At 38.9% G+C, this 23591-nt stretch overlaps 1 protein-coding gene across 4 annotated transcripts in view; it reads left to right on the top strand.

The window, feature by feature from the left end:
- SYNPR (synaptoporin) overlaps positions 1-23591 on the top strand; it is a 374269-nt gene that overhangs the window by 203250 nt on the left and 147428 nt on the right. The window contains exon 1 of one of the 4 annotated variants that reach the window (XM_066244521.1): positions 10483-10557. The exons of the other annotated variants lie outside the window; for them this stretch is intronic. Coding sequence (XP_066100618.1) covers positions 10525-10557 — 33 coding nt within the window. The 5' untranslated portion in view covers positions 10483-10524. Of the gene's footprint in view, positions 1-10482; positions 10558-23591 lie in introns of those variants that run through there. 4 annotated transcript variants of the gene reach the window in all.

Below are 23591 nucleotides of genomic sequence, written 5' to 3'. Positions count from 1 at the left end.
AGACAAAGAGAAAGTGGGGGAGAGAGAGAAACATTGATTTGTTGTTCCACATATTTTGCATTCATTAGTTGATTCTTGTATGTGCCCTTGTTATAAAGTACTATAATCCACAGGTTACATAGAGGCAGGTTACAGAAGGAATTTGAGGAGTTTATTAATTAGCCGGCTAGCAAGCTACATGGGGCATGGTCCCAAATCATGTAGGCCTTCTTACTGTTCTGAACCTTCTTTTAAACAAGATCAAGTACTGGTTGGGTGGGTAAAGGAGCGGGAGCATGGCACAAGAGTCAGTTACTAACAAGCTTACAACATCTATCATAGGATCTTTTAAAAGGAAAAAGCATTCTTACACATCAAGACCACAGATAACACAGTAATGATAATTGTTTCTCATACCCAGCAAAGACATTCCCAAATCTTCTAGATTGTCTACCACTCATCCCTGTCGCCACAATGAAATGCTTAGCTTAGGATAAGGAGAGAAACTAAATAAAATTACCTTTGCTAAAAGTGTTGGGGCTAGCTTATTAGGTTTCCTAATAAGCTAGTCCCTGCTTGTTTAGCTTACAAGTTTTATACATATAAAGAATTTCAAAAGGGATGATTATTAGAAAGTATATAAAATGTTACAGAATAAAGGTTTTTCAAGCAAGAGGAGTGAGCTCATGATCCCTTTGTCTAGAGCAGGGGTCCCCAAACTTTTTACACAGAGGGCCAGTTCACTGTCCCTCAGACCGTTGGAGGGCCGGACTATAAAAAAAAACAAACTATGAACAAATCCCTATGCACACTGCACATATCTTATTTTAAAGTAAAAAAAACAAAACAGGAACAAATACAATATTTAAAATAAAGAACAAGTAAATTTAAATGAACAAACTGACCAGTATTTCAATGGGTACTATGCTCCTCTCACTGACCACCAATGAAAGAAGTGCTCCTTCTGGAAGTGCGGCAGGGGCTGGATAAATGGCCTCAGGGGGCCACATGTGGCCCGCGGGGCCGTAGTTTGGGGACCCCTGGTCTAGAGGTATAAGTCACTCTCAGGACTCCAGGAGGGGAGGAAGAGTTAGGATCAGTGTAGGAATTTTTAATTAAGATATGTAAACATTGTTTCCTAAAGGCTCTTAAGGAAGGGTAAGAGGAAGTTTCTAGGTAAGTTTTACCTTCTTTGCTATCTAGCAAGTAGAGGCCTCAGTCCTTCCAGAGAACTATAGTTAAACTATGATTAGTTACTAACTTTTGCCCCTTCAATCTCTTTTTTTAGGATTTTTTTTTCCTCTTCAGAAAGGAGGGGTAAGGGGGCCTGACTTTTCCTTTTAAAATACTAATGTTAACCATTTTTGCAATTCCTTGGCACCTTATCACACCCTAACTTTGGCATATCAAATCGATGCTCTAACCAACAAACTAATTGGCCAGGGCTGTAAAACATTTTATAGTTTAACTTTTCACTTAAGTGATTTTTGTTCAGGCAGCCACTTATAAGAATTAGTAGGATTAAAAAAATACAGGGCCTGACCTGTGGTGGCACAGTGGGATAAAGCGTCGACCTGGAAGTGCTGAGGTCACCGGTTCAAAACCCTGGGCTTGCCTGGTCAAGGCACATATGAGAGTCGATGCTTCCTGCTCCTCCTCCCCTTCTCTCTCTCTGTCTCTCCTCTCTCTGTCTCTCTGTCTCTCCCTCTCCTCTCTAAAATGAATAAATAAATAAATAAATTTTTAAAAAATCTTACAACAAATGTTTAAAAAAAAATACAGGTCCTGGATTTCATATAAGACAGAGTTTTGGTGCACATAGAAATGACAAAAGAAAGAATTATTAGATAGTGCCCTAATTGTGAAGGAAGTGATTTATGGTAAATACTGAGAAAACTGGAAGGACTGGAATCAGAAACCTTAGTGAGAGTTAGGGAAAATGTCTTGGAAATAACAGTTGCCTGAAAAAATACCTCTTGAATGAATGTGAGGGCTGGTCTAAGTAAGGAGGCACGGTTTCTCTCCAGCTGTGAGACCTCACAAGCTGTGCTCCCCTTGAAGGGCAGTGACTCTTAGCCTGAGGCCCCTGAACCACTGAGTGTGGTCTATGAGAGAACCTTAAGGGGTCTCAATCCTTCAAATCTATATGACAATTTTAAAATATATATGGAGTTGAGAATTTTTCTATTGAGTAAGTCCATACCTTCAGTAGCTCCCTGTTAGTCAAATAAGTTTGTAAATATGAGGTATATGTTTGCTCGCTTTCAGTGGGGGAGACAGGCTGTAAGCTGGCAAAGTCATTATAGCCTAAGGCTGAGTTTTAAGAGTAAGCCTTTCCTTTCCTTCTAATTCTAAGGTCTTCTCAAAACTAAGCTTTTCCCACACCCTTGACTGTTGCATGATGTGGGGTGGTGCACTCTCATGAGGAATCCCATTTATACCTCAGATAAGTGGCTTTGTATCAGAGACTTCCTTATTTGTGTATTGGCTTAAAGGCTTTAATTTTCTACACTATAAAATGAAGCAGATCAGGGGCTTTCACTCTTTCTTGGTTCCTGCTATCAGCATTGCAGGGGCCTCCCTGATCCCTTGCCCTCCATGGGAAAAGCAGGTTTTCTGCTTTTCCCTTGTCTTCTCTTGTGGCTTGCCTGTCTTGGAGAGACACCAATAAACAGAATGGCCCACCATCCTCCGACTCCACCATTTCTTTACCATCTGCCCGAATTCAACGAGAACTTGCATGTGAATGGCCACGATGGCGGCCCCTGGCCATACACTCCCTGAAGGATAAACTGAAGTAAAACACCAGCCTCAGATATTCCCCACCTCATTCCATAATGTTTCTCTAGGTGACTGCTATCAAACTGCCCCCAAGACACATTTATCTTATTCCAATTTACAGGGTAATCTCACACCTCGGAATGTTGCCATTCAATTATAATGCTCACCAAAAATAGGGGATATTTTATCACTTCATATTCATTTTGAAATATGCCCTATTTTTTGTGAGCAGTATATTCAACTCTTATTAACCTATTTTTGTCACTGTTTCTACCTTCTTTCCCTTATGTGACTTTAAATTTTTTGTCAGTGCTTTTCTTATAACTTCTAATTTGACCTATTTCCTTCTAGACTCTTACTTGAACCACTTATGGTGGAACGCCCTCAGTATTTTGATATAAACTTGTGGGTTCTACCCTGTTTGGAGGGTGATGAGAGATATAGCCCCATTAGTTCAACAAAGCAGTATCAAATGCCCAATAGGAGCTAAGCATTGTGTTTACTCTAATGACAGTTCTGTCTTTTGGTCTGTATTTATGTTCATCAAAGAACTTTTTCTCAAATATTTCCTCCCGCTTCCTAAGTTGCCTGAGAGATTTGCTCTGGCTGAGTTCACACTCACTGAGGAGATTACTAATTACAGACAGGACAGGAGCTCTCTTGCAGCAAGGAGATGAGGAGATAACCAAACGTCATGGCATCATCCCTTGAAATTCTTTCTTCTTCTTCTTCTTTTTTTTTGTGACAGAGAAAGAAAAACAGAGAGACAGATAGACAGGAAGGGAGAGAGATGAGAAGCATCAAAACATCAGTTCTTTGTTGTGACACCTTAGTTATACTTTGATTACTTTCTCATATGTGCCTTGACCAGGGGACTACAGCAGAGCAAGTGACCCCTTGCTCAAGTCAGTGACCTTGGGCTCAAGCCAGCGACCCTGTGCTTCAAACCAGCAACCTTTGGGCTCAAGCCAGCAACCATGGGGTCATATCTATGATCCCACGCTCAAGCCAGCTACCCTGCGCTCAAGCCAGATGAGCCTGCACTCAAGCCGGCTACCTTTGGGTTTTGAACCTGGGTTCTCCGCATCTCAGTCCAAACACTCTATCCACTGTGCCACTACCTGGTCAAGCATGCCTTGAAATTCTTAATGGTTTCATCTGTAGTTAATTTTGTCCCACCTCCTCAGTAGGTATTTCAACTTTTTTCTAGTTCTTCAAATTCCTAAGCTGCTTCTTCACTTCAGTTATTATTTGTTCTTACTTTTTCATTCGCTAAGAAAATTAAGACCCTTGCACATAAGACCCCTCAATTTTCCTCATTTCCAACTCAACATAACTCCCCAGAGCCCCATCAAGTACTTCCTTTTTGTCTCTTAGAGGAAGAATTGTCCCTTATTAAACACGTATTTTGTCGATCAACTATTTGCAAGTCATTTCCCACTTACATTTTTCTTCCTGCACCGTCTGATTGTCTCCAGCTCAGGCAAATGCCTTCTTTTAGAAGGATGCCACTATTTCTTGCATAATTGTCTCTGATTCCCATGAACAAATAAAGTGACTTTGATAGTATTTCAACCTTGCTAGATGTGTTAGAGTGGTATAAATTTAATGTGAGAACCAGAAGCTAGAAGGTTTTTTAAAGGACACTCTGTTTTAGTTACAAATCACTAGATGGCTTCATATTTTTGGTCTCATTTGCAGTGCTGGAGTTGATGGTATCATATTTATGTCCAACGTTTATCTGTACAGGGTAGGTGCACTTCACTTGACACATTATGCTCAGAAACTAAAAACAATATATTAAATATTAAGTAATTTGACACATTTTATCATTATACATTATATCTATAGAGAGATATTATCGAATAATTGGGATTTTTGTCTTATTGTCTAGAAAATAACATCCTTTTACATGGAATAAATAGTCTTTTAGACTATAGTAATCTTTCATTTCATTAAAACTAATGAGAAAAAGCTTCTCTCTCATAATGAGGCAGAACTAAATGGATTCTTAGAACAATCAATAAAATATTATTAAGAAAATTTTTTTATTAAACAAAAGACTATATTTTCTTCTAAGTCCTACAGTATTATAATAAAAGAAGGAAATGAGAATTTCTCACTTCAAAAAGTGTTTCTCTCCAGAATTTTAAGATATTTATAGTAACTTTTTAAACAACTATTTATATACTTATTAAATTAAAAACTTTAATATATACATATACACTCATATCTGATTGGTTTATAATGTGACTTCAATTTTTAAAAATCTTTAATATTGGAAAAATTCAAACATATAGAAAGAAACACTGAATAATACAAACCTCTGTTTCTTATTTCCTAGCTCCAACAATAACTCATAGCCAACGTTATTCCTTTTATCTTCCATCTTTATCCTCTCTCCAGGCATTATGTCATTTCTCCCATAAATAAACTAGGATGTATTTTTCAAAGGTATTGAAATAAAAAAACAGTACGACAGTTTATTACACATCCTAAAAATTAGCAATAATTCAGTGTTATCAAATATTTACAAATTTTTGAATGTTTCATTTTTTTGGTTTCCTTAAATCTGAATTTTTTAAAAATCTATCATAAAATTGATACATCTTAGGGGCTGTGGTGGCTGTGTGGTTAAGACAGAACCTTTTAATCTGTAAACTCTTATCTTTCAATCTCTCTTTATTCTCTCTCACCCTTTCATATATTTTTGTAGTTTGTTACTGTTCTTGAGTAAACGAGATGTTTTCCCTGGAGTGTTTCTCGTGGTCTGGATATTAGTAATTTGTTCCCTGTGGTGTCATTTCACATGGTCCTCTTTCTTCTGTATTTTTTGTAAATTGGCAGTTGGACACATAAACTTGATCAAATTTAAAAAAAAAGATTGTTTTTTTCTTTTGGCCAAGAATACTTAAAATTTTGTTTGGTTTTCTTTCCTTAGCACAGGGGTCTCAAACTCGTGGCCCGCGGGCCGCATGCGGCCCGCCGAACAATTTTGTGCGGCCCGCAGACTAATCCACGAAGTTCAAAATATTTTGGATAAAATTAAGTAAGCCTAGGGGCCTACTTGTATTTTTCATTTCTCTAGCATCCTAGCTAGATATTAGCTTAGTTAACAGCAGTTGTGATGCGAACTACAGTTTCTGGTCGTTTTGTGACACTGAGTAAACTGCATGTACAATTGTGCTTGTTGTACTGATTTTTTTTTGTTTTCAACTGCAGTGAGAAAAGTGTTGCATAACAGTTGCCTTTTGTAGACCTAGTGCGGCCCGCCGAACTTCTGTGATCTTGCTCTGCGGTCCACATGCTGAATTGAGTTTGAGACCCCTGCCTTAGAAGCATACTCTCTGGTTGACTCTCTTCTATTGGTGTCAGTCATCAGCATTTAAATTGAGGATTGTGTCTTAGTCAGTTCCGGCTTCCATTACCACTGGCTCAGTGGCATACACAACAGAAATTTATTTTTCACAGTATGGAGTCTGAGATGTTCAAGTTCAAGGTGTCAGCAATTTCATTCTCAGGCTTGTAGGGACTGCTACCTTGATGTGTACTCACATGGCCTTTTCTTAGTAAGTGCACGGAGGGGTGAGGAAGGAAGGGATAGAGAGAGAGAGAGCTTTCTGCTCTTTCTTCCTATGAGAAAACTAATGTTATAGGTTCAGGGACCTATCCTTACACTCTCACTCAACCTGAATTATTTCCTTAGAGGCAACATCTCCAAATCAGCCACGTTGGGGTTGGGGGTAGGTGGAGGAAGGTTAGGGCCTCACGTGTGAATGAGGGGAGGAAACAAACATTTAGTCCATAACAGGTTCCAATTCTATAACAAGTTCCAATTCTATAATTTTATCTTTATTATTAGGTGAGCAGTTCTAGAAAGGGACACTTCCTCTCCTCTACTATTAGGTCACTTACTGGTAGTACTCTTAAAGAAAAGGCAAGATGAATGATTGACTCTTTTTATTTTCTAATTTTTAAAACAGTGAGTTTGTTCAACAGTATCTTCTAACAGTGACCGATAGATTTTTATGTTTAGTGTTCCTTTTAGTATAGTCATGAACTCATGGATTCAAACTATCATTTCTTGACATGGCAATGATTATGGTCCTTAGCTCATAGAGTGATGAGATTTCAAAGAGGTGGTATCTGTAGAACACCTACTACATTGTGAAACACAGGTAGAATCTCAGTAAATAACAGCAACCGTTGTGTTATTATGATTAGAATTATAAATAAAATATTACTTTAGAATATACTTAAAGCTGTTTCTGTAGAACTTCCATTAATATTTTGAGTATTTTTCCATATGAATAACTGTCAGTAACTGCCTGTTTTAGGTGTGCTTCTATTTTATTATATAATCAAATAAAGTATGATAGCTAGTTCCCTGTGATCATAGAGGTGATTTGATGACCATGAATTGTGTTTGAGAGATTGAGGCATTGATTTTTAGATCAAGAATCAGAATAATTAAAATAAGACCTTGAGCATATTGAAGTATGAGCAGCAGAGAGACTCACCTTGCCAATGCAGTGTTCAAAGGAAGTAGAATAGGGAAAAGGCTTCACCTCTCTATACATGGCTATTGCATGTTTTAAAATTCTCCTGAAAATAAATAGTTTTGACTAATTCCTACTTTTTTTTTTCATAGGATCTTGTGTTTGTGCTTCATTAAGAAAATGCTAAATTTAAAACAAAAAAAAATTTTTTTTAATGGAGAATGAGAGAAACTTTTCTGTTTAATGACCATGTCTACAGGAAAGACATTTATTGAATGTGGCCAATTGGTTATTAATCAATTTTTTTTCCTAAAGTAATCTTATGTTATTCTAATTGCTTTATAGATATAAATACAACTTTAGTTCATAAAATATTTAAATCTTAAAGACTATATGACAAATACACTGAATTCAATCAAAATAGAATCCAAATTTGATGTTGTTTTTTCCTATTTAGAGAACTCTGTATGTGATTATCTGAGGTCTACTCTTAAAAAAAAATGTGGTTTAAGGGTTGCAAATTAGGCCCTGGCCCATTGGCTTAGTGGCAGAGCATCAGCCTGGCTGTCCTGGGTTTGATTGCTGAGCAAGGCCGACAGGAGAGGTGTCCATCTGCTTCTTCACTCTGCCCCTTCTCACTTCCCTCTCTCTCTTCCCCTCCTGTAGTCATGGCTCAATTTTAGCAAGTTGGCCTCGGGCACTGTCAATAGCTCCATGGCTTCCACCTCATGCACCAAGAAGAGCTTGGTTGCTGAGCAGTAGAGCAATGCCCCAGACAGGCAGAGCATTGGCCCCTAGTGGGCATGCCAGGTAGATTCCCATCAGGGTGTGTGCTGGAGTGTGTCTCTCCTGCCTCCCCTCTCTCACTGCATAAAAAAGGGGAGAGGGCTGCAAATTAGCTTCAGGTAAAAAAATTTAATCATTCTACATTATCGTGAAAACAGTGCTTATAGCAAAAAATAATTCTTGCCAGCATATTCCACGTGTGTTACTGAACTACAGAACAGTGGCTCTGTCTCAGGGGCTTATCTCGCTTTCACTTTTCTTTTAAGCAGAAGTATGTCATTAAGATATTTATCATCAGTGACTTTCTTCAAATGCTCTAAGAGATGGTTATGACACATAGAAAAAGTCAGAAAATCCTTGTCATAAGTTTGCCCTGAAAAAATGTCAAGTTCAAAAACAGAGTGATAGGCCAGAAATTAATTCACAAGACCCTCTAATCAGGTATCAGAGAAATGGTGTCAGTTCTAGGTGAGAAGCCCTGTTAAATTTTTATTTATTTTTTCTTGTTATTCCATTATGAAAAATATGAGAGAATTGGAGCTGACTTCTTTAAAAATAATTAGTCACTGAATATGATGAAATAACTCATATTTTATACATAGCTTATTATTGACATATGTTCCTATGGCATATTTGGAAATTTTTTTATCTTGATTCTAAAGAGTGACTTTGCCAAAATATTTTAATAAATAAACAGAGAAAAAATAATACTCTGTTTACATTCTCAACAAATATAAATAACTCAAAGGTACTATTGAAGATAATTCTGGAAAGGAGTGGGTCTTCTTTGATTTTACATTTTTTATTCAAATGAAAAGTTATAAACAGCACAGCCATCTATTGACAAGCTTGAATTTACTTTGCTCAAGTCACTCAGATGTCTAAATTTGTATTTTTAAGAAACTCTCTTTTGAGTTACACAAGTTATACATGCTTATTGGAAGGAATTGAAATAATATAAAAACAATTACAGACTGAGATTCTGCCTACAAAGTCCATTCTTCTATGGTAATAACTGATAATACTTCAATATTGCTTCTGTAGACTTTTTTCAAGTTCATTCAAATATATATGTACAAATATTTTCTTCTACGGAAATGCAATGCGTGTATGTTACACTGGGAAATTTTCTTTTTTGCTTTATAAGAGATTATAACTTTTTATATTGCTATTTATTTATTTATTTATTGCTATTTATTTTTTAACTGTTGCATAATATCCCACTGGTTGCCTCAGAAATTATTTCATAACTCTATATGTTTTATAGACATGGATATTGTTTCTAATTTAGTTTTACTATTTCAACTATGCATTTTACTTCAAAGATTTGTGTCAGACTTTATGTTGGAAAATAAAGTTTGAGCAGAAATTTACATTTCAAGTTTGGGCAAGGTTAAATTTAGCCTATTGCATCAAAAGGCATGACTATAATAACCAAAGAGATGCTGGTCTAGTCATCATCAGTACCAGCAACCATCTGGTTCTGGACTTCTTGATATGTATGAAAAACAAGCCATTTATTCAAGCCACTATATGTCAAGCTTTCTGTTATTTATGACCAAGTACTTTACTGATCCAGTCTCCACGGTGCAGGCTTAAGAAATAAAAATTGGAATTTCTTTTGTTATGTATATTATATGGAGTTATTTTTCTGCAATGGTGGTCTAGAATTTCTCAGGTGATGGTGTGAGGTACCAATTTGGTGAAACTGCTATGTCTGAGAAGATGTCACACAAATCACAAAGCAGCTGGAAGAGCACATAGCCAAGTTTTCACAGATAGTGTGGCATGGAATGCAGTGTGGAAGGTACTGGAGCTAGTTAAGCACACAGATCATTATATATAATGACAGGAAAAACCTATGGCTCTATAGGGGAAAGCTTTATAACCATGGTTTTCGTGCGTCCAAATCAGATACAATTATATTGTCTTCCAGGGACAACTTGCAGTTTTTAATCTTCATATGAAGGTCCTACAGCAGGTTACACAGAATTGTTCACAAAAGCATTCAGGGCAGAGTGTTGCAATAACCATAAACTGGTGGCCAAGAAGTTTGGTGCTTGGTCAATTTCCTTGGAAAAATCCATTTATCAGCAGGAGCAAAAGCAATAAAAGAGAGAAGAATTGGACAAAGAAGAGTAGAAATGGAACATTAAGTTTTAGAGGTGTTCATCAGTTAGCTGGGGGACTCATAGGTAGCGGGTAGAGTATGAAGAAAGCTACAGTTAATCAAAAACTCTTTTGGCACCAGAAAATATCCTGACAGGAGGTATTTCTCACTTTTCCAGGGCTACTGTTGAGGTAATCAGCTTCTGTAAACAACTGTGTTTCCAGAAAAGCTCTTTGGAGATGCTGAGAACAAGTGGTTCATCAGCCCCAGACAAAGGATAAAAGGAGAAGAGACAAGAGGGAATCACAGTGGGTAGACGGACAGAAATTGGGTCACTCTAACCTGAGAACTGTTGAATGTTTAAGATGTATGAAAGTGAGAAGGCCACCCCCATCTCCTACTGTGAGTGTCTGACAAGAGAACAGACTTATCAAATGGAATTCGCATAACTAACTTACACCAGGTTTTTTTCAATTTTCCTGTCTTGTCAGGCCCTAGCTGCTTTCCCCCAGTGGCCTGTGATGCTGCAGGTGAAGGCTTGTATTGCTGAAGCACAGTACAAGAGCTGCCACTGACATCCAGTTAGATGATCAGGGCTTTGTCTTACAGAGGCTTCACTGAGTGCTCAATGGTTTTCTGAGCATTGGTGTGGCAGAGAAAGCCTTCACAAGCCCACAACCGACATTTCTGCACTGGTCTTTCCATAAGGTGCTCCAGCCTAGAGAGAGCCCTTCACAGCCCTGGGAGAGCTGGGAAGAAGGAAGATAAACTTTAGAGAAAAGCAGATTGGAGTTAAAACTGTAATTATTTCATCTACCAATAAACCCTGTTACCTTGGCATGCTGCTTAACCTCAGCTTCCTCATTTGTAAAATGAGGGGATATACCTCTATTTTAAGAGTGCTGAGAAGATTAAATGAGCTCATATAAATAATATACCTACTGAAGAGACTGGTACAGAAAACCAAATGTGGTTGTTTTATTATTACTATCATCATCATCATCATCATCATCATCATCATCATCATCATCAGAATCACAATGTTTAGCCATCTGTCCTCCAGCGCCAGAATACACTTTCCCAAGCAACCCGTCCTCTCATCTTGTCTTCCTTGCCCATTCATTCATATGCAGGGTGAGGCAGTTATGAGTACAAACAACATAGAGTTTATGTGTATTATTATTTATTAATTATTGTATTATTTTCCATATGAATGCCTGTAAACTACTTTTGCCCCACCTGTGTTCATTCACTTGATTAAAATTTGTGAATCACCAATGATATTTTGGCACACAAAGGGGCACAAAGATGATTGAGGTGTGGTCCTGTTGACAAAGGGTATACAGACCATCTGGGGAAGTTAGACACTTGGTCATCTTTCAGCATCTAGCCCACCCCCCTCAGTCCACTCCCCACTGCAACCCATGTGGCCTTTCTGAAATGTAAATTTGGTCTCTTTCCTACTCTGCTGAAAATTCAATGCTCCCATGAGACCCAGGGTTTTTCACATTGATGAACTTATAGATAGTAACTATGTTAGGCTTTGTGTCTCGTAGGGTTTCTACTGTCTGTATTCAAATCTGCCATGTAGTAAGAAAACAGCCATAGACTATTGGATGTGGCTGGATATGGCACACAGGCCACAGTTTAGGAATCCTGCTGGACCATACCTGACAAATACCTGTGTGCCTCTGAACCAGAGTCACTTCCTTCTTCTTACTTTACAAATGTCTGCCTCAGTCATACCAAATGTGTTGTCCAAATGTGCTTTACTGGCTTACTTGACTTGTTGCTCTCTCTGCTTAAAGTACTCTTCTTTTTTTTTTTTCTTTTTTTTTTATTCATACCATTTTTATTTATTTATTTATTTTTTTTAATAAATTTTTATTAATGGTAATGGGATGACATTAATAATTCAGGGTACATATATTCAAAGAAAACATGTCTAGGTTATTTTGTCATCAAATTATGTTGCAAACCCCTCGCCCAAAGTCAGATTGTCCTCCGCCACCCTCTATCTAGTTCTCTGTGCCCCTCCCCCTCCCCCTAACTCTCTCCCTCCCTCCCTCCCATGTCCTCTCTCCCCCCCCACCCTTGGTAACCACCACACTCTTGTCCATGTCTCTTAGTCTCATTTTTATGTTCCACCAATGTATGGAATCATGTAGTTCTTGTTTTTTTCTGATTTACTTATTTCACTCCTTATAATGTTATCAAGATCCCACCATTTTGCTGTAAATGATCTGATGTCATCATTTCTTATGGCTGAGTAGTATTCCATAGTGTATATGTGCCACATCTTCTTTATCCAGTCTTCTATTGAAGGGCTTTTTGGTTGTTTCCATGTCTTGGCCACTGTGAACAGTGCTGCAATGAACATGGGGCTACATGTGTCTTCACGTATCAATGTTTCTGAGGTTTTGGGGTATATACCCAGTAGAGGGATTGCTGGGTCATAAGGTAGTTCTATTTGCAGTTTTTTGAGGAACCACCATACTTTCCTCCATAATGGTTGTACTACTTTACAATCCCACCAACAGTGAATGAGGGTTCCTTTTTCTCCACAGCCTCTCCAACATTTGCTATTACCCGTCTTGTTGATAATAGCTAATCTAACAGGAGTGAGGTGGTATCTCATTGTAGTTTTGATTTGCATTTCTCTAATAACTAATGAAGCTGAGCATCTTTTCATATATCTGTTGGCCATTTGTATCTCTTCCTGGGAGAAGTGTCTGTTCATGTCCTCTTCCCATTTTTTAATTGGATTGTTTGTTTGTTTGTTGTTGAGTTTTATGAGTTCTTTGTAAATTTTGGATATTAGGCCCTTATCTGAGCTGTCGTTTGAAAATATCAGTTCCCATATAGTTGGCTGTCTGTTTATTTTGATATCAGTTTCTCTTGCTGAGCAAAAACTTTTAATTCTGATGTAGTCCCATTCATTTATCTTTGCCTTCACTTCTCTTGCCATTGGAGTCAAGTTCATAAAATGTTCTTTAAAACCCAGGTCCATGATTTTAGTACCTATGTCTTCTTCTATGTACTTTATTGTTTCAGGTCTTATATTTAGGTCTTTGATCCATTTTGAATTAATTTTAGTACACGGGGACAGGCTGTAGTCGAGTTTCATTCTTTTGCATGTGGCTTTCCAGTTTTCCCAACACCATTTGTTGAAGAGGCTTTCTTTTCTCCATTGTGTGTTGTTGGCCCCTTTATCAAAGATTATTTGACCATATATATGTGGTTTTATTTCTGGGCTTTCTATTCTGTTCCATTGGTCTGAGTGTCTATTTTTCTGCCAATACCATGCTGTTTTGATTATCGTGGCCCTATAATATAGTTTAAAGTCAGGTATTGTAATGCCCCCAGCTTCATTCTTTTTCCTTAGGATTGTTTTGGCTATTCGGGTTTTTTTATAGTTCCATATAAATCTGATGATTTTTTGTTCCATTTCTTTAAAAAATCTCATAGGGATTTTGATGGGAATTGCATTAAATTTGTATATTGCTTTGGGTAATATGGCCATTTTGATTATATTTATTCTTCCTATCCAAGAACAAGGAATATTTTTCCATCTCATTGTATCTTTTTCGATTTCCCTTAACAATGCTTTGTAATTTTCATTATATAGGTCCTTTACGTTCTTTGTTATGTTTATTCCTAGGTATTTTATTTTTTTTGTTGCAATCGTGAAGGGGATTATTTTTTTGAGTTCGTTTTCTAATATTTCATTGTTGGCATATAGAAAGGCTATGGACTTTTGTATGTTAATTTTGTATCCTGCGACCTTACTGTATTGGTTTATTGTTTCTAATAATCTTTTTGTGGAGTCCTTCGGGTTTTCGATGTATAGGATCATATCATCAGCAAAAAGTGATAGCTTTACTTCTTCTTTTCCAATATGGATGCCTTTTATTTCTTTGTCTTGTCTGATTGCTCTGGCCAGAACTTCTAGCACCACGTTGAATAAGAGTGGAGAGAGTGGACAACCCTGTCTTGTTCCTGATTTAAGGTAGAAAGTCCTCAGTTTTATGCCGTTTAATAGGATGTTGGCTGATGGTTTATCATATATGGCCTTTATCATGTTGAGATATTTTCCTTCTATACCCATTTTGTTGAGAGTCTTAAACATAAAATTGTGTTGTATTTTATCAAAAGCCTTTTCTGCATCTATTGATAAGATCATGTGGTTTTTGTTCTTTGTTTTGTTGATATGGTGTATTACGTTAACCGTTTTGCGTATGTTGAACCATCCTTGAGATTCTGGGATGAATCCCACTTGATCATGATGTATTATTTTTTTAATATGTTGTTGTATTCGGTTTGCCAGTATTTTGTTTAGTATTTTAGCATCTGTATTCATTAGAGATATTGGTCTGTAGTTTTCTTTCTTTGTGCCATCCTTGCCAGGTTTTGGTATGAGGGTTATGTTGGCCTCATAAAATGTGTTTGGAAGTATTGCTTCTTCTTCAATTTTTTGGAAGACTTTGAGTAGAATAGGAACCAAGTCTTCTTTGAATGTTTGATAGAATTCACTAGTATAACCGTCTGGGCCTGGACTTTTATTTTTGGGGAGATTTTTAATAGTTTTTTCTATTTCCTCCCTGCTGATTGGTCTGTTTAGGCTTTCTGCTTCTTCATGACTCAGTCTAGGAAGGTTGTATTGTTCTAGGAATTTATCCATTTCTTCTAGATTGTTGTATTTGGTGGCATATAATTTTTCATAGTATTCTACAATAATTCTTTGTATTTCTATGATGTCTGTGGTGATCTCTCCTCTTTCATTTTGGATTTTATTTATTTGAGTCCTGTGTCTTTTTTCCTTGGTGAGTCTTGCCAAGGGTTTGTCAATTTTGTTGATCTTTTCAAAGAACCAGCTCCTTGTTTTATTGATTTTTTCTATAGTTTTTCTGTTCTCTATTTCATTTATTTCTGCTCTGATTTTTATTATCTCCTTTCTTCGGCTGGTTTTGGGTTGTCTTTGTTCTTCTTTTTCTAGTTCCTTAAGATGTGAAGTTAAGTGGTTTACTTCGGCTCTCTCTTGTTTGTTCATATAGGCCTGAAGTGATATGAACTTTCCTCTTATTACTGCTTTTGCTGCATCCCAGAGATTCTGATATGTCGTATTTTCATTTTCATTTGTCCGTATATATCTTTTGATTTCTGCGCTTATTTCTTCTTTGACCCATTCATTTTTTAGAAGTATGTTGTTTAGTTTCCACATTTTTGTGGGTTTTTCCCCCTCTTTTTTGCAGTTGAATTCTAGTTTCAAGGCTTTATGATCAGAAAATATGCTTGGTACAATTTCAATTTTTCTAAATTTGCTGATATTGTCTTTGTGGCCCAACATATGGTCAATTCTTGAGAATGTTCCATGTACACTAGAGAAAAATGTATACTCTGTCGCTTTGGGATGAAGTGTCCTGTAGATGTCTATCATATCCAGGTGTTCTAGTATTTCGTTTAAGGCCACTATATCTTTATTGATTCTCTGTTTGGATGACCGATCTAGAGCCGTCAGCGGTGTATTGAGGTCTCCAAGTATGATTGTATTTTTGTTAGTTTTTGTTTTAAGGTCAATAAGTAGCTGTCTTATATATTTTGGTGCTCCTTGGTTTGGTGCATATATATTAAGGATTGTTATGTCTTCTTGATTCAACTTCCCCTTAATCATTATGAAATGACCATTTTTGTCTCTGAGTACTTTTTCTGTCTTGTAGTCAGCATTATTAGATATGAGTATTGCTACGCCTGCTTTTTTTTGGGTGTTGTTTGCTTGGAGTATTGTTTTCCAGCCTTTCACTTTGAATTTGTTTTTATCCTTGTTGCTTAGATGTGTTTCTTGTAGGCAGCATATAGTTGGATTTTCTTTTTTAATCCATTCTGCTACTCTGTGTCTTTTTATTGGTAAGTTTAATCCATTTACATTTAGTGTAATTATTGACACTTGTGGGTTCCCTACTGCCATTTTATAAATTGCTTTCTGTTAGTTTTGTATCTAGTTTGATTCTTCTCTTTTGTTTTTCTATCATTTGTTTTTGTTTGTTTGTGTTCCATACTTCTTTCCTCTGTTGCTACCTTTTTTAAGTCAAGTGTTTTTGTGGTGGTTTTTTTAAGGGTGGTTACCATTAAGTAATGAAAAGGGTACCTACCATATTCATTGTAGTACCCTATCTTATAAGTATTTCTGCACTTCATCATCCTTTGCTACTGTTAATCTCCATCCTCTCCCCCCTTTTTTTCCTTTGTTGTCACAGTTTAAGTTTGGTTTTATTGTGTTCTTGGTGGAGCTGTTACTTGTGGTGTTGTTTTCTTTTGTTCTTTGAATCTGGTTGGAAAACCCCCCTTAGTATTTCCTGGAGTGGGGGCTTTCTGTTGATAAATTCTCTCATCTTTTCTGTATTTGTGAATGTTTTTATATCTCCTTCATACTTGAAGGATAGCTTTGATGGGTATAGTATTCTTGGCTGAAAGTTCCTCTCTTTCAGGGCTTTAAATATTGGGGTCCACTCTCTTCTAGCTTGTAGAGTTTCTGCTGAGAAATCTGATGATAATCTAATAGGCCTTCCTTTATATGTTGTACTCTTCCCTGGCTGCCTTGAGAATTTTTTCTTTGTCATTGGTTTGTGTCATCTTTATTATGATGTGCCTTGGAGTGGGTTTGTTGGGGTTAAGAAAACTTGGTGTTCTGTTTGCTTCTTGAATTTGAGGCTTTAGTTCCTTCCACAGGCTTGGGAAGTTCTCGTCTATTATTTGTTTGAGTATATTCTCCGTTCCATTTTCTTTCTCTTCTCCCTCTGATATACCTATTATTCTTATGTTATTCTTTCTGATGGAGTCAGACAATTCCTGTAGGGCTTTCTCGTTTTTTATTATTTTTGAGTCTCTTTCTTCTTCTCTCTGTTGTGCCTCAAGTTGTTTGTCTTCTATTTCACTAATCCTATCTTCAATCTGGGCTGTTCTGTTAGCTAAGCTTGTTACCTCGTTTTTCAGCTCGTGAATTGAGTTTTTCATTTCTGTTTGATTTGTTTTTATAGTTTCAATTTCCTTGGTAATATATTCTTTGTGTTCATTGAGTTGTTTTCTGATCTCCCTATATTGCCTTTCTTTGTTTTCTTGTATCTCTCTGAGTATTTTTAAGATTTCTATTTTAAATTCTCCGTCATTTAGCTCCAAGGCTTCCAATATGTTAAGTCTTTTCTCCATAGATTTTTCCACATCTATTTGTGTTACCTCTCTTTCTTTTGTATCCATAATATTTGATTTCCTCTTTCTTATCGGCATCTGAGGGTGGTCTTATTGATAGCACTAATTAGAATTAATAAAGAGTAAAAAGTAAAAAAAAAAAAAAAAAAAAGGTAAAACACCCCACAAAAAAAAACCAGTAATAATTTATTATTTCCCCCTTTTTTTCTCTCTTCTCTTTCCCTCCTCTCCCCTCCTCAGGGAAATATCGTGCCTATAATGGAGGGCCTGATTTGGGGTGAAGAGTTCAAGGGGCAAAAAAAAGGAAGTAGGGGCCTACTAAATGCAAAAAAAAAAAAAAAAGGAAGAAAATCTTAGACAAGCATAAGATGATTTGCTTGTAAGTGATAGTCAACTAAGAGATATAATGAGAGGGATAAGAGGGAACCAGAAAAAAGGACCAAAAAAGAATAATAAAGAAGAAAAAATAAAAATAATAAGTAAAAATCTGTTGTATTAAGTGGAGCGAAGACTAAATACAATGGAGACCTTGGGTTGGGAGGACCCAAAATGCCACAAAAATAAACAAACAAGAGAAAAAAAAATAAAAACAAAAGCAAAAAAGAGAAATAAAGCCCAAAAAAAGCCTTGAGTCCAAATTAACTTATTTGTTCGTGATTGAGGATTATATGGGATGAAAGTAAAATGAGAAAAGAAAAAACGAATAGAAAGGAAAAAATAAGAAAAAGAGAACAACGAAGGAAGAAATAAAATAGGAAGAGAAAAAAACAAAATAAAGCAAGACAAAAAACAAAAACAAAAGAGGAGAGAGTGAGAGTTAAGTGTTTTGGAGTATAACCTTAAAGGAGGGTGAGGATGAAGAAGAAAAATAAAATGCAACACTCATGGGTAGTGTAGTTCAAGAAAGGGGAAGCATGAGATGGGCAGAGAATAGAAGGACTGAGGCGGAGGATATAAAGGCTAAAAGATAGAAGAAACAAACAACAACAACAACAACAAAAAATTAGTGGATCAATTTGTAAAGTCTGTGGGTTTTTCTTGATTTTGAGAGGTTAACTTCTTCCTTTTTCTTTTCTCTCCCTCTTCCTGGTCGGTGACTCTGTACCCCAGGCTCTGCCCCTGTGTCACTCTTAGGTAGGGATTTGCAGTTGATGGGATTCTATGGCAATGTCATATAATTGGTTTTAGTCTTGCTGGAAGTAAAGGCTTGTTGGCGTTTGCAGGGTCCAACGATGAGAGAGTTTGCTTTCCTGGATTCTCTCTCCTAGTCCCCCCTTTCTGAATTAGCAGCCTGGTGATCCAGCTATAAGGCTGCAACTGCTTCTGCCTGGGGAGTAAGAGGCTCAAAGAGCTGGGAAATCCCCACTCTATCCCCACTCAGTGCAAGGCTTTGGGAAAGGCTCTGACAGTCAGGGCCTCCAGTGTAATCAGGCGGGGGTGGGAGTCAATTGTTGTCAAGGTGACTGTTCAGCGCCTATCATTTAGTTGGACCTCTCAACCCAGGCTTTCCACACTTTGTAGCCTGTTTTTGCAGGGAAGAAGAGGCACTAGTCTCTGCTTACGACTAGTGTAGTATAGACCTTATTATCTGCCAAGTCCTTCTTGTTAGCGTTTATCCCTGAATATGGAGGCTCTATCAATCAGAAGTTGCCCCCGCCCCTTTAGCGAGAGGCACTAAAAAATATCACGCCTCTTGTCTTGGATCGCTGAACTGAGAGAGATCTTATCAAATAGAACTGAGGGTGCGCAGATTTCATGGGTTAAGCTAATTTCAGTGATTGGGACGCAGCTGTGCTTCCGAAGGTATTTTAGGCTGCCTGCGCGCGCCCCTCCCCCAACGCTTGATTGTTAGCTTGAATGGCTGGGTGAGGTGCCCCGCCCACGGAGAGAATCTCCCAAGCCTCTCCCTCTCGCCCCGCCGCTGGCGGCTGGACCGCACCAGGCGCAGGATAATGGAGCCCCCTGGGTGTGCGGGCCAGCAGGGCGCCCTGGGCGCGTGGAATGCCCAAGGCACGCGCGCGAATGGGGCGCTCCGGGCACCGGTGGCCGGCGACCCCCACTCGCAGTGTGCGGGCCGCTGGGAACGTCAGCGGTGCTCAACCGGACCGGGCGCGCGTGCGGCTGCTCGCGGCGGCAGCTCCTGGCGGCCGCTCGTGGCAGCAGTTCGCGGCGGCCGCTCGCGGCGGCGGCTCACGGGGGCTCGCGGCAGCTCGCGGTGGCGGCTCGCGTCGGCCGCTCGCGGCAGCTCGCGGTTCCCAAGTATATGGGCTGACTCACCACAGGCGCACTTCCTTGCGGTTTGAAAGAACGTCCCTGTGGTAGATTCCTCCACACCCTCGTCTCTCAGATTCAAGTGATAACAGTCCTTTCGCTATCAGTTTGTGTGGAACTCCGGAATGCTCCGAGGATAAATTTTTCTGTTTCTAGTTGATAAATTTGTTGTGATTTAGGGGAGAGCTGTCGGACACGCTGCTCATGGCGCCATTTCCGTTAAAGTACTCTTCTTTTTCCTCTTATCTGGATAGAGCTTGCAAGCTTTCTTGGTTTCTGCCTAGCTTTTCATTCAAACAGACAGCTATTCCACATGTCCCCTCTAGTCTTCTCCAAGAAAGTACCATGTTTCCCCCTAACATGCTCCAAGTGTGGCCACCTCTGTAAAACACTGTCACAAAGCCTGTTCATTCATTTGTCTGTATCTCCAAATAGACAGCAAGGTCCCTGGAGGTGTGGAGAGGATATATTTATTTATTTAGTCAACAAGTATTGATATTTAGGAAATGCCTACTTCACACCAACTACTGTGCATAATGGCAGAGTCAACAATAAACAAAGACAAGTGTATTACCTTTCTTTGGAAAAGTCAAACAAAACAGGTGAATAAATCATGCCGAACAAATACAGATATTAAAAAGTCTGCTCATATAACCTGACCAGGCGGTGGCGCAGTGGGTAGAGCATCGGACTAGGATGCAGAGGACCCAGGTTCGAAACCCTGAGGTCTCCAGCTTGAGCGTGAGCTTATCTGGTTTGAGCAAGGCTCACCAGCTTGAGCCCAAGGTCGCTGGCTTGAGCAAGGGGTCACTCGGTCTGCTATAGCCCCCCAATCAAGGCACATATGAAAAAGCAATCAATGAACAACTAAGGTGCCACAATGACAAAATGATGCTTCTCATCTCTCTCCCTTCCTGTTTGTATGTCCCTATTTGTCCTTCTCTCTCTGTCTCTATCATAAAAAAATAAAATAAAAATAAAAAGAATCTGCTCATGTGAAAAACAACAACGAAACAACAACAGGAAATAATGGGCCAGGGTGGAGGGAAGACTGGAGTCAGAAAGTCTACTCTGGTCAATGAAGCCAACGAAGACTTTCTGTTTACAAAGAAATTTAGTTTATCTAGAAAGAGCTGGAGAGATGGGAGTGTGATAAGATAGATGCTGAGACACATGAGATAAGAGAACACCAATTCCTTGGAGCCCACTGCAGTGCCTGGAAAGCAACAGGTGGATTTTCATTGTTCAGTAATTGTCTCTTAGTTTTATTTCCCAAAGGATATTCTGATGTGAAAATTTTGGCTCTAGAGGTTTATTGGAGACACGATTCCAGGAAACATGATGATGAGTCGGGAAATAGAAAAAGAAGGGAAGGAGCCAGGGGTGTGTGAATGAGCAGATGCTGCTGCAGGCATCTGTATTGCACACCTGAAAATGTCCCCACAAAGGTGCAAGGACACTAGAATTTTACTCACTTATTTTCATCCCACATTGGTTGGAAGTCACCATGGAGTACTGGAGAGCTGAGTTACAGGCTGAGTACATTTCTGCTGCCCAAGAAAGCCCTCAGCAGAGACACTCAGTTGTTTGAGGGGTGTGTACAAGGACTGTCCCCTTAAAGCTACAGGTGGCCACTAGAATAGGCTAAGGGGATCTGAGCAAGACATTAACAACCTCAGCTACAATAAATAAGTAAATGACAAATTGAGTGGGTAAATCAATCAAAGAATGAATAAATGGACCCGATGGAAGATGAGTGACACAATGAAACCAGCCAGAGTTCCTGCCCCAGGGGAGAGTCAGGAAAAGTCCCTTGCTGGCAGTGGTCTGTTGGAGCTCAGCTGATTGTGCAGCTCTCTGCTCAATCAAGGTTGAAAGGTATTATGTTGGTAGTTGGAAATTAGCCATGATGGGTGTATTTACACCATGGAAATTGCCAAATGTTATAAATGAAAGCTTTGTCCTTTGGAGATCTGATTGTCAACACACACAACTTGGTGGTTGTTGGTCAAATAAGTTTGTAAATATGATATATATGTCTGCTCGCTTATAGTTTGCATTGTGCATGTGGGACAGGCTGTAAGCAGGCAGGGTTGTTATAGCTGAAGGCTTAGTTTTAAGACTAGCTTTTCCCCACACCCTTGACTGTTGCATGATGTGGGGTGGTGCACTCTCATGAGGAATCCCATTATGTCTCAGATAAGTGACTTTGTATCAGAGACTTCCTTGTTTGTATATTGGATTAAAGGTTTTGATTTCTACACTATAAAATGGAGCAGACCAAGACCTTGCTCTCTCGGTTCCTGAGATTAGCATTAGAGGAGAGAGCAGAGAAAGGAGAGCAGACAAAGGCCACATGGAGGAAAGGAGAAGCAGCCAAGATGACGGAGTGCTGAAGGAGAAGCCAGTTTGTGCAGAGAGAAGGAGATGGGGAACAGAGGTGAATAAGGCTAGTGAGGTAGAAAACTTTGATTCAAGGAAACTCAGATAAGACAGTTGCTTTTGGGAGCCCTGAATGAAAAGGGAAATGTTTTCCCACTGTGTGTATTTCTACCCACTGGGTGCAAGCTAGGATTAAGCTAATGGCCTGCCAGTTATTGGCTCCATTGTTTCATTACCGTCTGTCCAAATCAAATGGTTACCTGCACAGGCCAGGCAGCTGTGATGGTGGCCATGGCTACTGGCTTTACAGTGGTAATATGAGTACCAGTACTTGCTCCCAATCTCCCATACCTTTCCTACCAGTCTCCTTACTCTCACCTCTTCCAAGGCATATTCCATGTGTGAAGTTGTATATATTAGGCCTTGAAAGATAGCCTGACCAGGCAGTGGCGCAGTGGATAGAACATTGGGCTGGGATGCAGAGGACCCAGGTTCAAAACCCCGAGGTCACCAGCTTGAGCGTGGGCTCATCTGGTTTGAGCAAGGCTCACCAGCTTGAGCCCAAGGTCACTGGCTTGAGCAAGGGGTCACTTGCTCTGCTGTAGCCCTGGTCAAGGCACATATGAGAAAGCAATCAATGAACAACTAAGTGCCACAACAGAGAATTGATGCTTCTCATCTCTCTCACTTCCTGTCTGTCTCTCCCCAACTGTCCTTCTCTCTATCTCTCTCTGTCTCTGTCACAAAAAAAAGAAAGATATCCCCTACCTGACATCACTGCAGACCTCAGATTCCTGAGAGTAATTAATCAGATCAATTTCCTGTCCTCTTCCAACTCATTGCTTTCAACTATGCCTTGCAAATTAACCAGAAGGATTAATAGCAGCTTACACTGATCTTCCTGTGTAGTTCAATCAGTTACAAGGAGAGAGCTACTTGCCCTCTTTCCAGGGGAAAACCTTTGGTTTCATTAACTACAAAATTAACTATGAATGAAGTGGCAATTTCATTAAGTACAAAAATATTCCTACTATAAATGATTTTGGCTTATGGATGCTTATTAAGCCAGAAAATGCAAGGCATCTTCTTCTGTTCTAATTCACCTGAATATATTTCTAATCGGGCTGCATGCAAGGGAATCTCCACTGGCCAATTTTGTCCATTTAAAGAGTAAATTTTTGTTGTTAGAAATGAAGCCATAGATTATTCATGACAGTAGTAAAATGAGAGTTTATTGCAGGAGATATTTCAGTTTCCTGAACTCAAGGGAAGTGAATGATTGGGCCGGTGGTTATGGTATTGAGATCTCAGAATGTGCTAGAGGTGAGGCATCTGCTTTGTTTGAAGACAGTTGGGAGCTTTAGGAAATATGGGAACACAGAGGTTTTACAATTTCACTTTATTGAGCAAATGGACTTTCGCCCCTGGGTTCTACCCTCGATGTCTATGAAGGTGAGTGAGGACATGGCATTACCAGAAAGAAGGCACAGAGTTGGCTGAGGACAAACACATGGAACCTAGAGTTTAGAGAAAATAGCACAATGTGCTCATGCACACACAACACTGTATATTTATGTGAC

The sequence above is a fragment of the Saccopteryx bilineata genome, chromosome 10, assembly GCF_036850765.1.
Source record: "Saccopteryx bilineata isolate mSacBil1 chromosome 10, mSacBil1_pri_phased_curated, whole genome shotgun sequence".
Taxonomy (NCBI): domain Eukaryota; kingdom Metazoa; phylum Chordata; class Mammalia; order Chiroptera; family Emballonuridae; genus Saccopteryx; species Saccopteryx bilineata.
This window is presented reverse-complemented; position numbering and strand designations above follow the sequence as displayed.